Below are 13,178 nucleotides of genomic sequence, written 5' to 3'. Positions count from 1 at the left end.
ACCTTCTCAAGGGCAATTAGGGATGGGCAATAAATGCTTGAGTGTTGTTGGAGCTGCACTCATCCAGGCAAGTGGAGAGTGTTGTGTATCTGTAAAACATGCACTCCCATGTTCCGCCATCAGGGAGCGCATCCCTTGAAGTCCCAAGAGATCCCAGCACCCCTTGGGAGTACTGTATATAAGCCGGCCCCCAAGGCCTGTTCCTGACTCTGGGATGTCTTAATAAAGACTGAGGTCACTGTTACTTTAATCTCCCTGTGTGCAGTCTCATCTGTGTTAGGAACACAATAATTGGTGACGAGAATACGATTCCAACGCAAAGATGCAGCAAATTGTGGGCATCCTGGAGAAGTTCTTGGAGGGTGAGGACTGGGAAACCTATATCAAACGGCTAGACCAGTACTTTGTAGCCATTGAGCTGGACAGAGAAGAAAGCGCTGCAAAAAGGAGAGCGGTCCTCCTTACAGTCTGCGGGGCACCGACCTACAGCCTCATGAAGAATCTTCTGTCTACGACAGAAACCCACAGATAAGTCGTATGAGGAGCTGTGTACACTGTTTCGGGAGCATCTTAACCCGAGGGAGAGCGTGCTAATGGCGATGAATCGGTTCTACATGTGCCAGCGATCTGAAGGTCAGGAAGTGGCGAGCTATGTCGCCGAGCTAAGGCGACTTGCAGGACAATGTGAGTTTGATGGCTACCTGGAGCAAATGCTCAGAGACTTTTTTGTACTTTTCGTAGGATGGCCATGAGACCATCCTATGAAAACTTTTGACTGTAGAGACACCGACCCTCAGCAAGGCCATTGCGATAGCACAGGCGTTTATGTCCACCAATGATAACACCAAACAAATCTCTCAGCACACAAGTGCTAGCAATGTTCATAAATTAACTGGAACTATGTTTGCAAGCAGAAATGTACAGGACAGAACCCACGAGTCTGCAATTGTCAGCAGGCCTCAGGTGACCCAAATGACTCAGAGTCCCCAACAAAGGATGAATGCAAGGCAATTCACACCTTGTTGGCATTGTGAAGGCTTCCATTCAGACTATTCATGCCGCTTCAAAGGTTACGTTTGCAAGAGCTGTGGAACAATGGGGCACCTCCAATGATCTTGCAGACGAGCTGCAAGCTCTGCAAAACCTGCTAATCACCACGTGGCAGAGGAAGATCGGTCGATGGTGGATCAAAGCAATTTCGAGCCTCAGAGAGAGGAGGCAGATGCTGAAGTACACAGGGTGCACACATTTTCGATGAAATGTCCACCTATAATGCTAAATGTAAAATTGAATGGCTTACCCATAGGCATGGAACTGGACACTGGCGCTAGCCAATCCACCATGAGCAATAAAATGTTTGAGAGACTGTGGTTCAACAAGGCACTCAGACCAGCCCTGAGCCCCATCCACACGAAACTGAGAACGTACACCATCATGGTCCTGGGCAGCGCCATGGTCAAGGTCACCTACGAGGGCACGGTGCAAGAACTGCCACTCTGGGTTGTCCCGGGCAATGACCCCACACTGCTTGGAAGGAGCTGGCTGGGAAAAATCTGCTGGAACTGGGATGACATCCGAGCGCTATCACATGTCGATGAGGCCTCATGTACTCAGGTTCTTAACAAATTTTCTTCCTTTTTTGAGCCAGGCATTGGAAACTTTTCCGGGGCGAAGGTGCGGATCCACTTGGTCCCAGAGGCATGACCCATCCACCACAAGGCACGAGCGGTACCTCACGTGATGAGGGAGAGAGTGGAAATTGAGCTGGACAGGCTGCAACGCAAGGGCATCATCTCCCCAGTGGAATTCAGCGAGTGGGCCAGCCCGATTGTTCCAGTACTCAAAAGTGATGGCACGGTCAGGATTTGCGGCGATTATAAAGTAACTATTAATCGTTTCTCGCTACAGGACCAATATCCGCGCTACCTAAGGCAGACGACCTATTTGCGACGCTGGCAGGAGGCAAGACGTTCACCAAGCTCGACCTGACTTCGGCCTACATGACGCAGGAGCTGGAGGAGTCTTTGAAGGGCCTCACCTGCATCAACACGTACAAGGGACTGTTCATCTACAACAGATGCCCGTTTGGAATTCGGTCGGCTGCAGCGATCTTCCAGAGAAACATGGAGAGCCTACTCAAGTCGGCACCACACACGGTGGTCTTTCAGGACGACATATTGGTAATGGGTCGGGACACCATCGAGCACCTACAAAACCTGGAGGAGTTCCTCCAGCAACTGGATCGCATACGGCTGTGGCTGAAGAGGTCGAAATGTGTCTTCATGGCAACAGAAGTGGAGTTTTTGGGGAGAAAGATCGCTGCAGACGGCATTCGGCCCACAGACTCCAAGATAGAGGCAATCAGAAACGTGCCCAGGCCACAGAATGTCACGGAGCTGCGGTCGTTCCTGGGACTCCTCAACTATTTTGGTAACTTCCTACTGGGGTTAAGCACCCTCTTAGAGCTCCTACATAAAGGTGTGAACTGGGTATGGGATAAAAAACAAGTAATTGCTTTTGAGAAAGTCAGAAACATTTTATGCTCCAACAAGCTGCTTGTATTGTATAACCCATGTAAAAGACTTGTGGTAGCATGTGATGCGTAGTCGTACGGAGTCGAGTGTGTATTACAACAAGCTAACGTTGCGGGGAAGTTGCAACCTGTCGCCTATGCCTCCAGGAGCTTGGCTAAGGCCGAGAGGGCCTACAGCATGATTGAGAAAGAGGCATTAGTGTGTGTGTTCGGGGTAAAGAAAATGCATCAGTACCTGTTTGGCCTCAAATTTGAGCTGGAAACCGATCACAGGTCCCTCATATCCCTGTTCGCTGAAAACAAGGGGATAAATATGAATGCCTCAGCCCGCATACAAAGGTGGGCACTCGCGCTATCAGCATATAACTATACCATCCGCCACAGGCCAGGTACCGAGAACTGTGCGGATGCTCTCAGTCGGCTACCATTGCCCACCACAGGGGTGGAAATGGCGCAGCCTGCAAACTTGTTGATGGTGGCGCAGCCCGCAGACTTGTTGATGGTCATGGAAGCATTTGAAAATGATAAATCACCTGTCACGGCCCGCCAGATTAGGACTTGGACCAGCCAAGATCCTCTGCTGTCACTAGTAAAAAAACTGTGTACTGCATGGGAGCTGGGCCAGTATCCCCGTTGAAATGCAAGAGCTAATCAAGCTGTTCCAGTGGCAAAAGGACGAGCTGTTCATTCAGGCAGACTGCCTGTTGTGGGGTAACCGCATAGTGCTACCCAAAAAGGGCAGGGAGACGTTCATCTCGGATCTCCATAGCACACACCTGGGTAGAGTAATGATGAAAGCGATAGCCAGATCCCACGTGTGGTGGCCCGGTATTGACTCTGACTTAGAGTCCTGTGTACGGCAATGCAGCGTGTGTGCTCACTTGAGCAACGTGCCCAGAGAGGCACCACTAAGTTTGTGGTCCTGGCCCTCCAGACCATGGTCGAGGATCCATGTCGACTATGCGGGCCCGTTTCTCGGAAAAATGCTCCTGGTGGTGGTGGATGCTTTTTCAAAATGGATTGAATGTGAAATAATGTCGGGAAGCACCGCCAATGCCACCATTGAAAGCCTGAGGGCCATGTTTGCCACCCACGGCCTGCCTGACATACTGGTCAGTGACAACGGGCCATGTTTCACCAGTGCCGAATTTAAAGAATTCATGACTTGCAATGGGATCAAACATGTCACCTCGGCCCCGATTAAACCAGCCTCCAATGGGCAGGCAGAGCGGGCAGTACAAATCATCAAACAGAGCCTTAAACGTGTCACAGAAGGCTCACTCCAAACCCGCCTGTCCCAAGTACTGCTCAGCTACCGCACGAGACCCCACTCGCTCACAGGAGAGCCCCCGGCTGAGCTAGTCATGAAAAGGACACTTAAAACCAGATTCTCTCTGGTTCACCCCAACCTGCATGATCAGGTAGAGAGCAGGTGGCAGCAACAAAATGTAAACGATGATCAAGCCACTGTGTCACTGGAAATTGATCTGAATGACCCTGTGTATGTGCTAAACTATGGACATGGTCCCAAGTGCATCACGGGCACGGTGATAGCTAAAGAAGGGAGTAGGGTGTTTGTAGTCAAACTAGACAATGGACAAATTTTCAGAAAGCACCTGGACCAAATGAGGCTGCGGTTCATAGACTGCCCTGAACAACCCACAGCAAACACCACCTTTTGAGAGCCCACAACACACACCCAAAGGATCAATGATACCACCCTGGACCAGGAAATCAAACCCATCATGCCCAACAGCCCAGCAAGGCCAGGCTCACCTAGCAGCCCTGCAGGGCCAACAACACGCCAGCCCAGCGAGGGCACAGCTAACACACCAGAACAGACATTTGTACCGAGGCGGTCCACCAGGGAAAGAAAGGCTCCCGACCGCCTCACCTTGTAAATAGTTTTCACTTTGACTTTGGGGGGGCAGGAGTGATGTTGTGTATCCCTTTGGAGCACTGTATATAAGCCGGCTCCTAAGGCTTGTTCCTGACTCTGCAGTGTCTTAATAAAGACTGAGGTCACTGTTACTTTAACCTCCCTGTGTGCAGTCTCATCTGTATTAGGAACACAACAGAGAGTATTGCATCACACTCCTGACTTGTGCCTTGTATGTCGATGTTGGTTGGTCCGTCCGGTTTTATTCTTATTGTAGCAGTATTTGATACAACAGAGTGGCTTGCTAGGCCACATTGCTGTGGTTCTGGAGTCACATATAGGACTAAAGGACATTACTGAACAAGATGTTTTTTTAATGACAATCCGATAGCTTCATTGTCGCCATTACTGATACGAGATTTTTAATTCCAGATTTACTTAATTAACTGAATTCAAATTCACAAACTGCCAAATTGGGATTAGAACTCATATCTCGGGATTAGCAGTCCTGGCCTCTGGATTACTAGTCTAGTTACATAAGAACATAAGAAATAGGAACAGGAGTAGGCCATATGGCCCCTCGAGTCTGCTCCGCCATTCAATACGATCATGGCTGATCTGATCATGGACTCAGCTCCACTTCCCTGTCCGCTCCCCATAACCCCTTATTCCCTTATCGGTTAAGAAACTGTCTATCTCTGTCTTAAATTTATTCAATGACCCAGCTTCCACAGCTCTCTGAGGCAGTGAATTCCACAGATTTACAACCTTCTGAGAGAAGAAATTCCTCCTCATCTCTGTTTTAAATGAACGGCCCCTTATTCTAAGATTATGTCCCCTAGTTCTAGTCTCCCCTAACAGTGGAAACATCCTCTCTGCATCCACCTTGTCAAGTCCCCTCATAATCTTATACGTTTTGATAAAATCACCTCTCATTCTTCTGAATTCCAATGAGTAGAGGCCCAACCTACTCAACCTTTCCTCATAAGTCAACCCCCTCATCTCTGTAATCAACCTAGTGAACCTTCTCCCAGGTCCCACTGTACTGCAGCACTTTTGCAATTTTTCTCTATTTAAATAATAACTTGCTCTTCGATTTTTTTCTGCCAAAGTGCATGACCTCACACTTTCCAACATTATATTTCATCTGCCAAATTTTTGCCCACTCACTTAGCCTGTATATGTCCTTTTGCAGATTTTTTGTGTCCTCACACATTGCTTTTCTTCCCATCTTTGTATCGTCAGCAAACTTGGCTACATTACACTTGGTCCCTTCATCCAAGTCGTTAATATAGATTGTAAATAGTTGGAGTCCCAGCACTGATCCCTGTGGCACCCCACTAGTTACTGGTTGCCAACCCGAGACTGACCCATTTATCCCGACTCTTTGTTTTCTGTTAGTTAGCCAATCCTCTATAATTACCCCCAACCTCGTGAACTTTTATCTTGTGCAGTAACCTTTTATGTGGCAACTTGTCAAATGCCTCCTGGAAGTCCAAATACACCACATTCACTGGTTCCCCCTTATCCACTCTATGCTGCCATACCTGATAATGGAGAGAAGAGAGGGAGCAGCAACACTACGACATTGGAGACAGGTAAGAGAGTGAGCATCTTCCTCGACTCACCGTGTGCAATACTGGGTTGGGGGTGATGGTATGGGTCAGAGGCTTTAGGCTAGTTCCAAGGTTGGAGACTGAGGCCTGGGCACCAGTGAAGCTCTGGCTGGGCTGGACATGGATCCAGTCTTTAAAGGGAAAGGAGGAAGCTCCAGGAAGTGGTCATCGGGAAACGGACCCAAGATCAGAGGCAGGAAGCTGTTGCAGGCTTAGGTCTGCCACGGTTGAGAGTAGAAAGTTGTGCCAAGAAGTGTGTAATATATGCACCTGGGAGTATGCTCACAGGTTTGGAGAGCTGTTGAGACACGCCATGGCGCACCACCTTGCCGTTCAGAAAGGCGGGGGTCCCCAATGGAGGGCTCTCTACTCGGGAGTTCTCCCTCTATTTATTGGGGACTTGGCCTGGAGGGTGTTGCACGGAGCAGTCCTGTGCAATCGATTTTTAAGCCGCTTGTAATTTCTGTGGTCTAGAGGAGTCCGTGTTCCACGCCTATGTTCAATATTTGAAGGGGCCCTCAAATTCTGGTTGCACTTCAGTCCCACGCTTCTGATCTTTGGGCACCCTGTGCGGAGGGGAGCAGGCAGGTCGGAAGGCCTCCTCGTAGGACTGCTCCTGGGCATGGCCAAGGGGGTCATCAGACGGTCCAGGCAGCGGGCGGTCGAGAGGGTTGTTCAGCCCGACTGCCTGCCTCTCTTCCGCAGTTACATCCGAGCCAGGTTGTCTCTGGAGATGGAGCACGCGGTGTCCACCGGTATGCTCGCGGCCTTCCGCGAGAGGTGGGCACCGGAGGGACTGGAGTGCATCATCACCCCCGGCAACCGAATTTTAATTTGATTTAAGTTTTCAGTCAAAAGTTTAATTTGTTTAATGTGTCGGTTTAGTGACCCCCTTTAATCAGAGGGCACTTGATTTATGGTTTCAACTGAAATAGTTGTCTAGCTGTTGAGCTATGAGTGGCTTAGCCAGTCACGTGATGTTCCCAAGACTCAATAAAACCCCAGCCAGTTGGGTTCGGGGGATTCACACTGAGGCAGGTGGTTGTGAGCGTGGTGGATAAACTGGTAATGTGTAGTGTGATTGTTAAACCTTTGCTAATAAACCAACTAGTTCCGAATAGCAATGTGTTGCTGTGAATTCTTAAGCAAAGAACCCATGAAGCAAATACATTATAAAGGTTAGGATGGGAAGCACAGTAGTGGACGGGGAAAACATGGCTTGGAAATGAAATAAAATGTGGAAATTTCAATAAAACAGTGGATACCAAATTTAAAAAAGTAAAGCTTGTGGGGAACCATGCATTATGTGATTCCCATGGACCAATCAGATCGCTAGAAAACCCCATTCATCCAATGGAGCAATCAGATCATTAAAAGAGGAAATCCATGTCTTGTTCTTTTTTAAACAGCAGATAGATTCTTAAATGCTGCGGAGCCATGAGATGCAGTGTCATTTTCCCTTCCACTAGAGGTCAGCTGTATTCTTTACAGGATTCAGAAGTAATGCCATTTTAGCTCAGCAATCCAGAAAAGGAACACTTACACTGCCTTCACCACAGCGTCCAACTGTGGAATCGATCAATTCAATGGTTTTGCCTCTAGTCTCCTACCCAGGAGACTGTTCTAATTGAGTGCTCTTTACATGAAGAGGTTCTCCCTGATGCCTGTCCTAAATTGCATTTTCACCAGATTCAGCCCGTATTCTAAACCTAGATTTTTCGTTCTGGGTGTAGTTTACAAATGATTAGAAACAGATTTTGCACTGAAACATAAGGCAATGAGCTACTTGCACCCAGTTTTCCTCTCTGGTTTTGCAGTATTCTACGCTTCTTGGCCGAGGCAGAGGAGACTAAACTCTGGCCGCCCGGACGGAGGTGCTCCAGTGGTTTCCCAGATTGGGGCAGTATCACGTCATCCATTACCCACTGGGCCCTCAGAGAGGGTAGGAGCTACACATCGCCAAGGGGCCTCTTTGTACCTGTCCAGGCTCCCTGGCAACATGTAAACTAATGAAATAAGATTATGAGGGGGCATGACAAGCTGGATGCAGAGAGGATGTTTCCACTGATGGGGGAGACTAGAACTAGGGGGCATAATCTTAGAATAAGGAGCCACCCATTTAAAACTGAGATGAGGAGGAATTTCTTATCTCAGAGGGTTGTAAATCTGTGAAATTCGCTGCCTCAGAGAGCTGTGGAAGCTGGGACATTGAATACATTTAAGACAGAAAGACAGTTTCTTAACCGATAAGGGGTTATGGGGAGCGGGCAGGGAAGTGGAGCTGAGTCCATGATCAGATCAGCCATAATCATATTAAATGGTGGTGCAGGCTCGAGGGGCCGTACGGCCTACTCCTGCTCCTATTTCTTATGTTCTTATGTTCTGATGGGAACTGTACCGCAGTCCAGATCAAACTAATGCCCAAAAGCCCCGTCAGTCTGCTAACTGCAGTGAGCTCGAGGCAGTGTCAGCACAGCCCCTCGTGGGAGCAGGTCCACAGTGCATAACTCTCCACACCGGCATCAATTGGCATTCACTTTTGAACCCATTCACTGCTTTGTAATTCAATTTGATCCTGGAGTTCATTCCGCAAGTACCCGCGACCTCTACCAGCTAGAGGGACAAGGGCAGCAGGCGCATGGGAACACCCCACACACTCCACAGCTCTCTGAGGCAGTGAATTCCACACATTTACAATCCTCTAAGAGAAGAAATTCCTCCTCATCTCTGTTTTAAATGGGCGGCCCCTTATTCCAAGATCATGCCCTCTAGTTCTAGTCTCCCCTATCAGTGGAAACATCCTCTCTGCATCCGCCTTGTCAAGCCCCCTCATAATCTTATACGTTTCGATAAGATCACCTCTCATTCTTCTGAATTCTAATGAGTAGAGGCCCAACCTCCTCAACCTTTCCTCCTAAGTCAACCCCCTCATCTCCGGAATCAACCTAGTGAACCTTCTCTGAACTGCCTCCAAAGCAAGTATATCCTTTCTTAAATATGGAAACCAAATCTGCATGCAGTATTCCAGGTGTGGCCTCACCAATACCCTGTACAACTGTAGCAAGATTTCCCTGCTTTTATACTCCATCCCCTTTGCATTGGTCTTCCTGATCACTTGCTGTACCTGCATACTATCCTTTCGTGTTTAATGCACAGAGGTGAAAGGTCAGTGTGCAACCTCCACTCCCCACCACATCTCCGCAGTGATCCTGAACCGATGGGAATCCTTTGCAATGGCCTACTGTTGAAAGTGAGACATGCGCTAGTTCTCCCGCCAGTATCCCCTTCGCTTTCCATACCTCCATAAACTCTCCGCTGGACCGTACGCACTGTCGGAAACACAGGAGAAAGTTCTCTTCCGTTGGAAGTATCTGGGCCAGCTGCAAGAGAACAAGGGCGAGTGTTATTATATCCTTCCGCTACAGACTTCCTGCAGTCTTTCCCCAAACACCTTCCCCTGCGGAGAGGACAGGATAGGACCCAGAGGCCCCGAATACCAATCGTGGTCATGCTGGGTTGGCAATATCACAGCGGCGAGGGGAATGCTGGGTGTGAACCGATGTCACTGCACTGTGACACATGTACAGTAGACACCTCAAGTCGCTGGAGAAATACCACCAACGATCTCCCCGCAAGATCCTACAAAACCCCTGGGAGGACAGATGCACCGACGTTAGCATCCTCGACCAGGCTAACATCCCCGGCATTGAAGCATTGACCACACTCGACCAGCTCCGCTGGACAGGCCACACTGTTCGCATGCCAGACACAAGACTTCCAAAGCAAGTGCTCTACTCGGAACTCTTTCACGGCAAACGAGCCCCAGGTGGGCAGAGGAAACATTTCAAGGACACCCTCAAAGCTTCCCTGATAAAGTGCAACATCCCCACCGACACCTGGGAGTCCCTGGCCAAAGACCGCCCTAAGTGGAGGAAGTGCATCCGGGAGGGCGTTGAGCACCTCGAGTCTCATCAAGTGCAGGCAGCGGAAAGAGCTGTCCCACCCACCCTTTCCCTCAACCCTTGACAGGGACTGTGGCTCTCGTATTGGACTGTTCAGCCACCTAAGGACTAATTTTAAGAGTGGAAGCAAGTCTTCCTCGATTCTGAGGGACTGTCTATGATGATGACTGTGACACAGCCCCAACACGTTGCCCATTCAAGGCCCCAGGAGCAGGCTCCTCTTTTATTTAATATATAAAAGCCGTCCAGATCTTTTTCTTACTGCTAATTTCTCTAGTGGATACCCGTGGGGGTAAAGTTCCACCCCGAGTGTCACAGGATATCGGACTACAGGGGAGTGTTGGGGCTGAGCCCATTCCTGTCTCAAAGCAACATTGCATCTTTTCCAGCAAAGGGTGACTGGAGAGCCATCATAGAATCATAGGGCTAGACTTTCCATTACTGCGCAGATCGCTTAGACATGAGCGTTATTTCCAGCGTTAGCGTTTATTGTGGGTTTTGTGATCGCCAGATTATCGCCCCTTTTCAAACCCCTAGTTTCCACTTTATAAAATGGGTGTTAGCGGGAGCGATGTGAAATGGGCGTTTCTGGGCATTATATTTCACCTCAGCGTTAAAGTGGACGTTAAGTGGGCAGTAGCGATGCAAAACTAATGGAAAGTCTAGCCCATAGAAATTTACAGCATGGAAGGAGGCCATTCAGCCCATCGTGTCCGTGCCGGCCGACCAAGAGCTACCCAGCCTAATCCCACTTTCCAGCTCTCGGTCCGCACCCTGTGGGTTATGGCACTTTAAGTGCACATCCAAGTACTTTTTAAATGTGGTGAGGGTTTCTGCCTCTCCCACCCTTTCAGGCAGTGAGTTCCAGATCCCTACCACCCTCTGGGTGAAGACATTTCCCCTCAAATCCCCTCTAAACCTATCAATTACTTTAAATCTATGCGCCATGATTGTTGACCCCTCTGCCAAGGGTCCATCCTATCCACTCTATCTCGGCCCCTCAAAATTTTATACACCTCAATCAGGTCTCCCCTCAGCCTCCTCTGTTCCAAAGAAAACAAACGCAGCCTATCCAATTTTTCCTCATAGCTAAAATTCTCCAGTCCAGGCAACATCCTGATCAATCTCCTCTGTACCCTCGCTAGTGCAAGGCGGGAGTGCTGGCTGATGACTATTCCCCTCCCAAGGTCCTGAGGCCAATTATAGGTCTGCCCCCCACCACCCCCCCCTCCACCGGGACTGAGATCGCCCCCCTCAGCACAGACTGGGGTTGAGACCTGGGGGGCCTCCTGATGATGTGCCCAAGCACCACAATGACAGGAGCCGTTACCCAGCAGGGTTCATAAGAACATAAGAAATAGGAACAGGAGTGGGCCTGCTCCGCCATTCAATAAGATCATGGCTGATCTGATCATGGGCTCAACTCCACGTCCCTGCCCACTCCCCAGAACCCCTTATCCCCTTATCTGTTAAGGCACCCTGTAAACACACACTGCACATTCAGAGGGTCATCATGGTGGGGGTTGGGGGGCTGTCAACGGAGCTGAAAGGCTGTACATAGACCACAAGCATAGTCACATTTAGCGATACAGACACACTTACCTCAGCGATCTCTATCCTGCCGTCGGCATTCTTGTCATATTTTGCCATGAATTCCTTCATCTGTATTTCCTGTTTTAGCAAAATAAAATAGAGATACTAAGCACATCGTGCAGTCACGGTGAGTGTAAACGTTTGTCCCAAATGTGAGTGTTTCCATCCAAGTCAAGTCATAGATTTGATCATTCATCATCTGCTGCAAAACAGGCAGTTCATGAAGTCATAACTCTCTGCGCATACACAACACAACAGATACACACACACACACTCCACACACACACCCCACACACACACACCCCCACACATACACACACACATCCCACACACACACACACCCCACACACACACTCCCACACACACACACCACACACACACCCCACACACACACACACCCCCACACACACTCCCACACTTACACACCACACACACACTCCCACACACACACACCCCACACACACACACATACCCCACACACACCCCACACACACACACATACCCCACACACACACCCCACACACACACTCCCACACACACACACCCCACACCACACACACTCCCACACATACCCCACACACACATCCGACACATACACACCCCACACACACACTCCCACACTTACACACCACACACACACCCCACACACACACACCCCCACACACACACACACACATCCCACACACACACACACACCCCACACACACACTCCCACACACACCCCCACACACACTCCCACACTTACACACCACACACACACTCCCACACACACACACCCCACACACACACATACCCCACACACACACACACACCCCACACACACACTCCCACACACACACTCCCACACACACACTCCCACACTTACACACCACACACACACCCCACACACACATACCCCACACACACATACTCCACACACACACTCCACACACTCCACACACACACAACCCACACACACACTCCCACACACACCCCACACACACATCCGACACACACACACCCCCACACACACTCCCACACTTACACACCACACACACACACATACCCCACACACACATACTCCACACACACACTCCACACACCCCACACACACACTCCCACACACACCCCACACACACATCCGACACACACACACCCTCACACACACTCCCACACTTACACACCACACACACACTCCCACACACACACACCCCACACACACACCCCACACATACACACTCCACACACACACACACACCCCCCACACACACACAACCCACACACCCCACAAACACACACATTCCACACACACACTCCATACACACACTCCACACACACACCCCACACTCACACACCCCACACATACACACACCCCCACACATACACACACCCCACACATACACACACCCCACACATACACACACCCCACACATACACACACCCCACACACACACCCCACACACACCGCACACACACACACCCCACACATACACACACTCAACACCATACACACACCTCACACACACACCCACACACACATACCCACACACACACACCCCACACATACACACAACCCACACACACAACCCACACACACACCCCACACACACACAACC

The 13,178-nt window shown here is 49.7% G+C and overlaps 1 protein-coding gene across 1 annotated transcript in view; it reads right to left on the bottom strand.

The window, feature by feature from the left end:
- Positions 1-13,178, bottom strand: part of calb2a (calbindin 2a) — a 91,534-nt gene that overhangs the window by 36,314 nt on the left and 42,042 nt on the right. The window contains exons 3-4 of the mRNA XM_070897730.1: positions 11,593-11,661; positions 9,328-9,408 (exon numbers count right to left, since the gene is read on the bottom strand). Of these exons, the coding sequence (XP_070753831.1) occupies positions 9,328-9,408; positions 11,593-11,661 (150 nt within the window). The remainder of the gene's footprint in view (positions 1-9,327; positions 9,409-11,592; positions 11,662-13,178) is intronic.

Source organism: Pristiophorus japonicus, chromosome 13 (assembly GCF_044704955.1).
Source record: "Pristiophorus japonicus isolate sPriJap1 chromosome 13, sPriJap1.hap1, whole genome shotgun sequence".
NCBI lineage: Eukaryota > Metazoa > Chordata > Chondrichthyes > Pristiophoridae > Pristiophorus > Pristiophorus japonicus.
This window is presented reverse-complemented; position numbering and strand designations above follow the sequence as displayed.